At 49.9% G+C, this 12,090-nt stretch overlaps 2 protein-coding genes across 10 annotated transcripts in view; one reads left to right on the top strand and one right to left on the bottom strand.

Moving 5' to 3' along the window:
* ZFYVE1 (zinc finger FYVE-type containing 1) overlaps positions 1–4,066 on the top strand; it is a 53,696-nt gene extending 49,630 nt beyond the window's left edge. For all 4 annotated transcript variants that reach the window (XM_003987802.6, XM_003987803.6, XM_023255808.2 and 1 more), the window contains 3 exons: positions 77–257; positions 933–1,046; positions 2,488–4,066. In XM_003987802.6, coding sequence (XP_003987851.1) covers positions 77–257; positions 933–1,046; positions 2,488–2,720 — 528 coding nt within the window. In that variant the 3' untranslated portion in view covers positions 2,721–4,066. The remainder of the gene's footprint in view (positions 1–76; positions 258–932; positions 1,047–2,487) is intronic.
* A 5,499-nt stretch (positions 4,067–9,565) lies between these two features.
* DCAF4 (DDB1 and CUL4 associated factor 4) overlaps positions 9,566–12,090 on the bottom strand; it is a 32,182-nt gene continuing 29,657 nt past the window's right edge. For all 6 annotated transcript variants that reach the window (XM_023255806.2, XM_006932965.4, XM_019833251.3 and 3 more), the window contains one exon: positions 9,566–10,630. In XM_023255806.2, the coding sequence (XP_023111574.1) occupies positions 10,437–10,630 (194 nt within the window). In that variant the 3' untranslated portion in view covers positions 9,566–10,436. The remainder of the gene's footprint in view (positions 10,631–12,090) is intronic.

Raw genomic sequence — 12,090 nt, 5'->3', positions numbered from 1 at the left:
CCCCTGGGTCTCGCTGACTTTTCTCAGCTGAGCAGAAACGAATAATACCTGCCTCTCTGTTTTGGGCTTGGAACAGAGCTGCAACAAATGTGCTACATCCTTTAAAGATAACGACACCAAGCATCACTGCCGGGCCTGTGGGGAGGGCTTCTGTGACAGCTGTTCATCCAAGACCCGGCCAGTGCCCGAGCGGGGCTGGGGCCCTGCGCCTGTGCGGGTGTGTGACAACTGCTATGAAGCCAGGAATGTCCAGTTAGGTAACGTGGGGCCCAGGGGCTGCAAGGGTGGAGGGGACCCTCTCTTTGGCACAGGGTACTGGGAAGTGGACCCCCACATGCCTAATCCTGTTCTTTTTTTTCGAAATGTTTATTTTTGAGAGAGAGAGAGAGAGCAAGTTGGGGAGGGAGAGAGAGGGAGACAGAGGATCTGAAGCGGGCTCCGTGCTGACAGCAGAGAGCCTGATGCAGGGCTCAAACTCACGAACTAAGAGATCATGACCTGAGCTAAAGTCTGACACTTAACCGACTGAGCCACCGAGGCGCCCCGTAACCCTGTTCCTAACCCAGTCACTCTTCTAAGGGCAGCTGCTCCCCTGGTCCTGGCTGGCATCCTCTACGCTCTTTGTTAATAGAGTCCTAGGGGGTGCTAGTCCTGGGTTGGGGGGCTTAGCCCTGTCCTGCGTTTATCAGACATGGCTTAGACTGGATCTTCTTCCTGGAGAAGGCTCTTGGTCCTGTTCCTAGACCCTTTCTGGTTCTAAAACAGCTCCAGAGTGAAGTAAAGGACTAACAGAGGTCACTTGGTGTCAGGGTGTGTCCTGACCCACAGCCCAGACCCCTATAGTCTTTATAGGGTAGCACAGTGTTTGCCCCAGTTTTCCATTTGGGAAATGACCTAAGAGGTGATGGCTTTTCCTTTCTCATTGTCCACAGATGTTACCGAAGCACAGGCTGACGATGAAGGTGGGACGTTGATTGCTCGGAAGGTGGGCGAGGCCGTGCAGAGCACTTTGGGAGCTGTAGTGACAGCCATTGACATACCACTAGGTGGGTGTAGTGTACATGGGATGAGGGGTTTCACGGTGCCCTGGGCTGTCATTTTGTCAGAGCTTGCTGACCTAGATTGAGTTGGACAGCAAGGAGTTGACTGAGAATGTACATTTTCTTGCTTCTGCATACCTTTGTGTTTATTCCCGGAGGCCATCTCTTTACACCATCTATTGCCGTCTAACAAACTACCTGGACATGTAAAGGCTGAAAACAACCACCATTTCATCATGTCTCACAACTTTGAGTCCGGAATGGTTATTATTCTGGTCAGGTGGCATTGCCTAGAGTTTCCATCTGATGGCTCTAGTATGGCAGCCTGACCCGTCTTGAGGGGTCAAGCCAACCTCACTCACATGCTGGGTACTTTGTCAGGGATGCCTGGAAGGTGGGCTTGGTAGAACTCATCTCCGTGTATTCTCCAGGCTTCTCTTCATGGTTTCTCCAGTGGGAGTTAAGACTTTTTACATGGGGTGCTTAGGACTCCTGTTCCGAGAGGTAGGAAGTAGAAATCAGCAATGTCTTAAGGTCTGGGCCTGGAAGCTGGTACTCCTACTCTAGTTTCCCCTAGTCACAAAGCCTGCCTGGGTCTGAGGGAGGGGCAGGAGCGTCAGAATTTGTGGCTGTCTTTAATCTACCTCACTAGTCAGTTCTTCATTTAGGATAGAAGATCTTTATTTACCTCCTGATGGGAGGGAAACGCACCGGTGTGTGGAAGGCTTAGGCAGGGTTGGCTGGGCCTCAGCTGTCTCTGCCCATTGCAAGGGAGCAACCAGAGGCTCCTGGCTTGGGTGGTGGTGAAAATTGCTTGGATCTGATTTACCACCACTGGGGCTCGAAGGTGAGTAGATGAACTTTTGACTCGAGGGTATAGGAATAAGTTTGCCTAGGCTTGAAGCTCAGGTTGCATCTGCTCTCAGGGGTACCTGGAGAAGCAGGGCTGCCCTTGGCACAGAGAGCCTGCTGTCTGCTCCCCACGGGGCTCACCTGCTGAGCGCTCTCTGGCTGGCGGGTCCCAACGTTAGACATGTTCTTTCTCGTAATCCCCACAGCTGCTCTTGAATGTGGCTTGTTGAAGATGAGGAAGCCAGGGCCCTGAGGGGTTAGGGAACCGTCTCTTAATCCTGCAGCTGCTAATGAACACGTGCTCAGTGGAGCTGGGGTTGGAACGAAGGGATGTCCCGACTCCCAGAGTCTGGGCTGCTTTATTGTTACTCCAGTGGTTCTTACTGGAGCTGCGCCTCAGGGTCACCCGGGAGCCCAGTGCCTAGGTGCCAGCTCTGGAGATTCAGAGCCGCACGGTACGGGGTGAAGGCCTCTGTAGGGGACTGTGTGCGCAGCAGGACTGCGAGCCAGAGGTGCCCGAGGATGCTTCTTGCCCGGTGGGACTCGGCGTGCTGGGTCCGTGTATCCCGCTCATCGTCGTTTGCTCCTGCCACAGGTCTGGTGAAGGATGCGGCCAGGCCGGCGTACTGGGTGCCTGACCACGAGATCCTGCACTGCCACAGCTGCCGGAAGGAGTTCAGCATCAAGCTTTCCAAGCACCACTGCCGGGCCTGCGGACAGGGCTTCTGTGATGAGTGTTCCCATGACCGCCGGGCTGTCCCCTCTCGAGGCTGGGACCATCCTGTCCGAGTCTGCTTTAACTGCAATAAAAAGCCCGGTGACCTTTAACCCCAGCTCCCTCTCCGAGTCCTTCACAATTCCTTAGGTTCTCAGGGTTAGAAACAGAAGTCTCATTGAGGTAGGCCCTCCCCACCGGGCACCTGTTATGGTGTGTGTCCTCTACTCATCCCGGGGTCACTATCCTGCTGTGGGGGGAGGGAGGAGCCTGGCCAGGGCCGAACGTGTGAACCCCTCAGGGCGGGGGACCGAGCAGCTTAAAGTGGAATGAACCTGAATCCGTTGCATTTATGTCAGTTAAGAAATCTACAACTGTGTGCGTATATCCATATGAAAGGGATGTGGGGCGTATTCAGGCTGCTGCTGGCTGTGAAGACATAGCACAGTCTGTCCCCAGCACAGGGATAAGGTGGCAGTGGCCCCAGGTCCCCCCCCCCGCCCCCCCCCCAACAGAGCCAGGTTCAGAGCCACTGTGTTACTAGTCACCTTTTGCTTCTTCTCTGTGAGCCTTTGAAGCGTCTCCTTTCCTTGCCTTTTCCCAGGTACCTCTTGCTTGGAATAGCCTGAAAGGAACCCACCTGGGTCCTCTGGAATTGGATCCCCATTCCTGGCCTAGGCCTGTTTCAGTCAGAGACTACCCAACTTAGCGTGCAGGTCACCAGAGTGGGTGGAAGGTGAGGGGTAGGGTCCTCAGCCCTGAGAACCGGGGGAGAGCACAGAAGGAAACAGGCCTTCCCCAGCAGTGTTTCCTGCTTATTGATGCTCCTGTGTCCACTTGGCTTTTTCCAGAGGCCGCACCCTGCCCCTGAACAGCACCTGCTTCCTTCCCCTCCACCCTGCAAGCCCACCATCTGCTTCTGAGTGTTGCACTAGGATTTTTATTGCTTATTTTGAAGTGTCTTAATTCTTTGTTCCCTGATACATGACCCCTCTAGCTACTGGAGGGGTGACCTTGAGAAATCTTCCAGGGAAACAGTGCACCGAATGGACTGTTTTAAATATATATAAATATCTCGACGGATAATAAAGAAAAAAATTCTCTTTGGTTCTTGCAAGAGAAGTCAAACTTGTTTCTTATCAAGAGCCGGGACATTCATATCTCTCATGACTGGAAAGAGACTGTTGTGCCGAAATCCTGTCGTCATGGTGGATTTTCTTCAGTGGCCAAAACCGAAGAATTAAATGTGGCGTAATTCTTGACTGAACTGGTGGGTGGGCCGAACTTCAGGGAGGTACGTAGTGGTCATTCCTGGCATGAGTGCAGTGTGACGTGAGCCCTGGAATGTGTTGGTCCTCAGACCTGCTCCCTCCCTGCCTCCTGTGGCCCAGTGACTCAGGGCCTACTCTAGTACTGTGTATTATCAAATTCGCCATTATAAAGGAATCTTCCTGCTGAATATGGACTGTGCTCTTTGCTTTAACTTCATCAGTAAATCTTGCCTCTTTCTAGTCGATAGGAGAGTAGCTGGTGGCTTTCAGAGCAGAAGCCAGTGAGAGGCATGTTTCTAGAGTGGTAGTGTTTGGCCTTTAATACCTCAGCCTGTTACTTTAACAAGAACTTAAAGGCATAGCCAAATACCACGAACCATGATAGGGGTTTTCATGTCATGATAATGGGCTGTTTTTCCCCCAGTTTTTAGACAGATGGCTTCCTCCAGCTGTTTGCTAACTGGGAACTTAGTGGCTATTCCTTTAGAGAGGATAACTGACGCTCCTGGAACTTTCTGGTGGCGAGGGCTCCACACGGGCTCACTGGCCCTGCCATTGCCTTGTACTTGGGCTGTTCGTCAGAGCTTTCCACAGCGGGTGGGGCCAGCTGGCCCCAACCCGTGCCAGGCAGTGGCAGCGGCTTAATGACTTGGGTTCTCAGGGTTCACTCGTAGCTGTGGGGCTGCAGTCCCGGGGAGTCCTCTCACAGGAGACTATGTGTTGCTATCAACCTAGGGAAACTCTGGGGAAAAACTGTCTTCTACCTTTTTATCTGTCACTTCCCTCTTCGTTCCCCTGCCCGGTCTTCTCTGTTCCACTCCCATGTCCATCCTCAACTGTCTTCCTCCTTCTTGTGGGCATGACACTCTGGTCTTACCAGCACCCAGATGAAGAAACAGAACATATCTGCCACCACGAGAGCCCACTGTCTTGGCATCTGATAGCACAAATTAGTTCCCCTCTTTTAGGGGGTGGCTGCATAAAGACTTGTAATACATTCCTGGTTTGGGGTGCCCGGCTGGCTCAATTGGAAGAACACGCGACCCTTGATCTCAAGTTGTGAGTTTGAGCCCCAAGTCAGGCATAGCGGTTACTTAGAAAAAACAAATTTCTGGCTTGAAGGACTTGCTCCGAGGCGGAGGAGATGGCTGGGGAAGCTGTCTCCGAGAGCTGTGATGAAAGGCTTCAGCTGTGGCTGAGAACCAAGCGGTCTCCGAGGCAATGGGACGCGGTGGGACCCTTACACATTCCTTGGGTTTCTCTCTGCTCCTTTGACTTCCAATATACAGGTGCCAGTTATCTGCCAGGGACTATGCTAGGATCTGTATATGGTCGATATTCTCACAACCGTACTGGAAGGCAGGGGGTAGTGCTTGTGTTTTACAGCTGAAGCTACTGGCTCAGAGACGTTCGGAAGCCCAGGGCCGCCTGGCTAAGGAGACTTGAAGCTGGGGTTTGAGCACAGGCGGGCCTCATAACTGCCGTACTGAGTCTGCACCCCATCCTGCTGGCATTGCAATGTAGAGAGTGTCTCTTCAGTTTCCTTCCTCCTCCTTGAGCTGCGAATTCTTTTGCATTTCCAGATAAGACAGTGACCTTAAAATTAAAATAGTAGCACGTACCTTTTTTTTTTTAATCAGAGCTTAACTTTACATTTAATCATTTCCATTGGCCCTCAGAGGTTCTCATGATAAAGGAGAGTAATGCTTCCTTGTCACTAAAAATCAGAGAAACTGGTTTAGAGATTAAGCAAGTTGATCTAGCCTGTACCAATGGAGCCAAGCTTCCCCGTTGTTGAAAAATTAAGTTTTTCTTAATATTTGCATTTTCAATTTCACAACTACCATCAATGGGTGGGGTAGAGAATTGAACCCATGATGGTATTTATCATGGCTTTTATCACCAATGGACTTAGTTTTAGAATTTGAGTCTTACCTTCCGTTAAATTACACCTGGTGCAACTTTTTTTTTTTTTTTTTTTTTGTATCTGGGAAAGTTATGAAAACTGATGTGCAGATGGTATGGGGGTATATAGGGTTAGGGAAGGTGTAATTTAGGGAGATGCTCATGACCAGCACCATCTTTGAAACTGCCATTTGTAGACGACAGCATGTCTTTCTGGGTCTGGTGGACTTTGGTGGGCTGTGTCCATCTATAATGTTAATACTGAGTGACTTCACCCCCTGCCATGATTTCAGCTGCCACTTTATCCTGATCATATCAAATCCTTAACTCTAGCCTGAATCGCCCTCCAGGTTCTGGCTCCATCCCTAGACCATCCCTTCCATTTCCCAGACACCATGTCACCTCAGTTCTGGCTGCCCTGGGCTATTGGCAGCATTTGCATCTGGGTGCCTTTGCTCTGATTTGGGCTTCTGTAGAGCAAGTCCTTTTTGCTCTTGCTGTAGCTGCTTCTACTCAAATGAAGCCAAGAGTGCAAGCAGGTGGGTGGGAGGAACAAGCCAGGAGAGGCGAGCAGAGGCAGGCCAACCAGTCCGGAGGTCACTTGTAGGGGACAGAGACGGCTGGTCTTGAGGAAAGTGGACAGAAGGGAAAATTAGGTCAGTCGCCTGGGTGGCTCATTTGGTTAAGCATCTGACTCTTGGTTTTGGCTCAGGTCATAGTCTCATGGTTCGTGGTATCAAGCCCTGTGTTGGGCTCCACGCTGCGTGAGATTCTCTCTCAAATTAAGTAAATATTAGGGGTGCCTGGGTGGCTCAGTCGGTTAAGCATCCGACTTCAGCTCAGGTCATGATCTCGTGGGTTGTGAGTTCGAGCCCTGCAACGGGCTCTATGCTGACAGCTCAAAACCTGGAGCCTCCTTTGGATTCTGTCTTCTCCTCTCTCTGCCCCTCCCATGCTTATGCTCTGTCTCTCAATAGTAAATAAATGCTAAAAGTTTAAAAAAAAATGAGTAAATATTAAAAGGGGAAATCAGGTCAAACTGGACCCAAGACCTTAAATTTCCAGGGGAAAAGTAAAAATCCCATTCCTTTAAGCACAAGGGCCCTAGTAGATTCTCAGACTTGAGCCAAGACCCTGCTGGCTCTGTCATTTATTAGAAGACTTGGAACAAGTCACTTCTATTTTTCTTCAGTATATTGGAGTGACCATCACCTACTTCACAGGGTTATAAGAATTAAAAGGCAGTGATGTTGGCAAAAACTGCTTATTCCGTATAATGAGCGCCTGGTTGTGGCAAGTGCTGGGAAATCTAAGCTTTCTGGAGGTTTCTGAGACTTAACTGGGACTTTTACAGATGGAAAGGGGCAGTACGGCTAGCTTGGAGGCCCAGGGGAAGGTGGATCTTGAAACATTTGTGTCCTGAGGGCAGGCGGGAGGCAGAGATGGGCCAAAGGGGTAAGGCACACATGATTTAGTCTCCAGAGGCCATTTTATTGTGAGGCCATTTTATTGTGAGGTCCCTCTGAATGCAGGGACCTAGGAAGGTCACTCCCGCAGCAGGGGCCGTGCGGTGGGCAGCCTGGAGAGGCAGACACGGCACCATACACCAAAGGAGGGGGAGGCGAAATTCAGCCTGCCATTTTCTTCAGAGATGGCTTATTGTGGAAGATTCAGACCAGGACAGATCAAGGACTGACCACTAAGTGTGGCTAACTTGGTCTCAAAGACCACTTCTGGGGACCCTCCTAGGGGGACACCAAGCAGGCTGCCTGTGCTCTCCAGAACACGTTGGGCCAGCTGAATTCAAAGGTGGCTGCACAGCGAGATGGGATGTGAAGCAGGTATTTACCTCATGGCATTAAAAAATATATCTGTATTTGAGAGAGAGAGAGCATCTTAAGCAGGCTCTGCAGCGCACAGAGTCCGGCCTGGGGCTGTCCTACCACCCTGGGATCATGACCTGAGCCAAAATCAAGAGGACACTCAACCAACTGAGCAACCCAGGCACCCCTCGTGGTCACTGTTCGCTCATCTCTGTTTGCTAGGCTATAAGCAAGCAAATGCCAGGCCACGTAGGTAGGAGTTCGTCCTAGCTCAGTGCTGCCGCCCCCACCACCTGTTCATTCTCTACTTTTGGTTGTCACCTGGGAACAGGGCAAAATGCCCCAAGACACCTGCAAGTGAAAAATGCTTCACTGAGACTATGTAATGTACTCCTCTCTGGGATACTATGTCACAAGCAAAGAGACCAAAATACTGCTCAGCTAAGTCTGACCTCTTTTCATATAATCTAGACCAAATATATTAGCAGTGACTGCTAACCAGAGATTAAGAACCAATTTGCTGAGTTGAAATCAGAGGTTTTAAAGAACCACCCCCTTCCTTTTAAAAAGCCTAAGGGAAATCTAAAATGACTGACCAACAAGAAACTTTGGCTATGAAACAGGTGTTAAATAGTTTAGAAGGGATGGGGCCATACGTGTCAGAACTCACCTGGTATTCTCCTGAGGGGTCCTATTGTCTCCACTGTTTGGGGAGAGATCAAAGTTGGGTTGAAGAGCCACCCATGGGCTCTCAGCTCCACAGAAACAATGTAGAACTGTGAGGAAAACTGCATTAGATGAGCAGGACCAGGGATTTTAAACTGCAGATCCTGCAATGAACGAACCGGTTTAACTTTGAACTTGAGGGGACAAAAATATGAGTGCATGTTAGGTTCATGGCTCAGCATTTATGCTTAGTTGTGCTCTTGGGCAGGGGCACACCACCAAAGTTACTCCAAGAGACCCCACAGTGATGGTGGCCACCTGAACTCAACTGTGTATGTAATTTCCTGGGACCGAAGTGCAGGTCAGTATGCCAGGGTTGAAGAGATACAGGGACAAAGTCTAAATAACTAAACGCTTCAGAATGCTGGTAATTAGTAAGCTTATCATTGGTGAGCGCCAGAAAAATTTACCGGGAATGATCAGCACTGCACGCCCCCATGTGCGCCACACCACTTCCTGATTTCTCGGCAGCACTAGCCGTGATACGCAAGTACTGTCGAGGACTACAGGTGCGTGGGCAGCACCGAACACGGTCTCAAGTCTTCTAGTTCTAAGTTCCAGTTCCCGCTGAACAGGTCTGTGCGCGCAGGCCTCTTCACCTGTAAAATGATGCTAATGATTTTTAGTACTACTGCTGTAACTCCTTTGTGTGTTGTTGTTAAGGATCAAGTAAGATGGGGGAAATCTTTGTAAAATATGAGGCACTAAAAATATTTTTTTAAATATAGCATGTAAATAGATCAATCTGTCAGATGACCAACCTGATATGCTCATCTTTTTTTGGGGGGCAGATTTGGTTTTCTGTACATTAAATTGTACTGGCAGGAAACAAGATGTAACTAACACTCAAGGGAGTAACTGAAGAGTTTAATTGAAGTTCCTGGGCTAGCAACAGTGAGGTGCAGTTAGTAGATCTGAAGAGACAAGTAGAAGCTGCTGGAACGTGCAGAGCTATGTTCTAACAGGGGCTGCGGCCTGGGGTGGAGGGACACAGCCAAGCCCCCCACGGCCTAGCAGGAGGGGAGCTGGGGAGCCTGCTGTTGTAGCCCATAGGGGCCAGCTTCTTGAGGCACGCACCTCAAGCAGGCACAAAAAACGAAAGCTCTCTTGCAAAGCCATCGAAGCTGGTCTCCACTCCTCATCTAAGATCTGAGTAGACGTTACTGCGCTGGCTCGTTGCCGTAGCGGCCAAGCGTCATGATCTTCTAAACGTTGACAGAGCAACACACTATGCATCGTTCTTTCTGGTTTATTGTTCGGTAGAAAGACAGGCTCTTGAAAACTTTGTATAAACAGCTCACAAACTGCCTCTCCTAGATTACAAAAATGAAAACCAATTTTCTTTGAGATGAGGCCCATGAAGCTGCCATTCAAATCACCATAATGGGAATAGGAACTGTGGTACCTAACATGCTGGGACGTGCCTCAACAAAGGCATGCTAGGGCCTCTTTAAAACCTCTAGCATCTAGAAAGGTCCATTTTTTCTCCCAATGCCTACGAATGGTAATAAAAGGGGGATCCAAGATCTGCCACTGATGTTGAATGAGTCTGAGAAGGATTTTTAATGACCACCCCCCGCAATCCAGCCTTCAATCTTTCTCGAGAGACTCAGAGAAAGGACTCCCCGCTTCCCCTTCTCCCCAGCTTTCTCCAGTCCAGGCGCACACCTTTCTGGGACCCAGGCACTGACTACACTAACAGTCTCACCCAATCTCATTACCCTTCTTGAAAGGGCTTTTGGTGAAAGAAAACTTCAGTTACTGCCCATCTTCAGCCCTTAGCAGAGTTTTTGTTTGAAAAGGGCCGGGGCGGAGGAGAGGGGAGTGGGGCACAGGCTATTCTAAGGAATTCAACAGGAAACAAGTACCTTTTATGAAAAGGACTTCTGAGCTCTCTGAGCTCACAACTTAACTGGAATAACTTTACTGAAGTGTCTCCACTTAAAACATAGAACCTCTTCCCAGCAGCCAGATGGATGGGATCTGTGTACACAGAGCACCCATTTAAAATGCCCTCACTGGAAACAGGAATTGTGGCAGAGGCATGGCTGCTCCTCACTCCAATAAGTCAAGTCCACATCCCTCTGGGTTGCACCCCGTGGAATTAGCTGTAGGAGAAACAGTAAAGGTCCTGCTGGACGGCCATGAGCAACCCTGGGGCTCCCCGGAAGCCCCCGAGCCGAGACGAGAAGGCCACACTGGGGATGTCAGACTTGGAGGTGGGGTGTGGGGAAGGTATGGTTCTCAGCAGGCAGGCATCATGGAAGCTCCAGATTCTCGTGTAGCAGTCCTGGCCCACTAAGAAAGAGGGAAGATACACAGCAGGTTAGTGAGAGGATGCACAGGAGAACGTGTATACATGTGGACATGGCTTCTCGCAATTCCTAAGGCTAAAAAGGACTCCACGGGAGCCAAAGCACAAATGCAAATGGAAACTATTTCTGCCGATAACATGTACTTCTCGAAAATCAAAGTTCCAGGTCTTCCTGTGCTCTAGAAGCACCACCAGTTGCAGGTATTCCAAGCGACCAGATGCGTCGGCTGGCGACGCCTTGGATGGTGCCCCAGGCATGTCGGCTAACAGGTGGGCGCTCTGCTTCTCTTGTCAAGGGCTGTTCAAGAGGGTGACTGCAACGGATTTCCTGTTTGTGAAATAGTGACCAGGAAGACCTCTTCACTTTAACGCATCCCGGGGACAAATCAGGTGATGACGCTCCCCAGAGCTTTTTCTAGTTTAAAGAAATTTTTTTAAACATTCAAAAAAAAAAAAAAATCTTTTTTTAAAGTTTATTTTGAGAGGGCGTGAGTAGGGGAGGGGTGGAGAGAGAGGGGCAGAGAATCCCAAGCGGGCTCCTTGCCGGCAGCGTGGATGTGGGGCTCAAGCTCTTAAAACTGTGAGCTCGTGACCTGAGCCAAAACCAAGAGTCGGAGGCTCAACTGACTGAGCCACCCAGGTGCCCCGTGCTGTTTCTGGTTCGATGGCTCAGTGTGTCAGACCACGTAAGTCTTTAGGGCCCAGAGCTGTGAGGGATGTGGCACCTAACAACCACTGGCTGCGGCAGGCCAGACGCGGTCTACACTACTGGAGAGCTTCCGAGGAAAGGAGGGCAGACCTTAGGGTTTCCCGGATTTCACATCTGTGCCTGTGGTCAGCCGAGACCGTGCACTCCCTCGGCTGTGGATGGATTCAGGCCGCGCAGTTCACCGATTACTGCAGCTAGCCCACATACCCAGGTCTGCCTCTCAACGGGGCTTCTCTCTTTTATATTATCCAGAACACAGAAGTTCTTCTTAGATGAAAACTTATGGAAACTAGGCCTAAGCAGGAAGCTAACTGCTGCTGGCGGTGAGAGTAGTAAATCAGCCTGAGAAAGTCTTAACCAAGTGACGCTTCTTGGGCGTGGGAAACAAGTACATTCTGTAGGCCTATTTGCAAATGCGAGGACTTGTCAAGACCAAGAACATATTCCTTCTGTCAAGGGCCTACTATTTAATTTGTCAAACCACTGAGCTTTCATGCTATCAGAACATTTTGTAGCCCATAAACTCAAAACCTGTGATCAGTCTGTAGCTCCTTTCAAAGCAGCGGCTAGACATTTCAGCTCCTGTTCTGCAGATCATGGATCCCCATGGACTGTGTTAAGGGGACCAGGAACCAGTGCTGTTACAATGACCTTAATTTCTTTTCTCAGCATCCTCTGCTAGAAAGTGAGCTCAAAGAACAGGGAGCCCAAGCTTTTCAACAGGATGGGCTAAGG

This window comes from Felis catus, chromosome B3, assembly GCF_018350175.1.
Source record: "Felis catus isolate Fca126 chromosome B3, F.catus_Fca126_mat1.0, whole genome shotgun sequence".
Classification (NCBI taxonomy): Eukaryota; Metazoa; Chordata; class Mammalia; order Carnivora; family Felidae; genus Felis; species Felis catus.
This window is presented reverse-complemented; position numbering and strand designations above follow the sequence as displayed.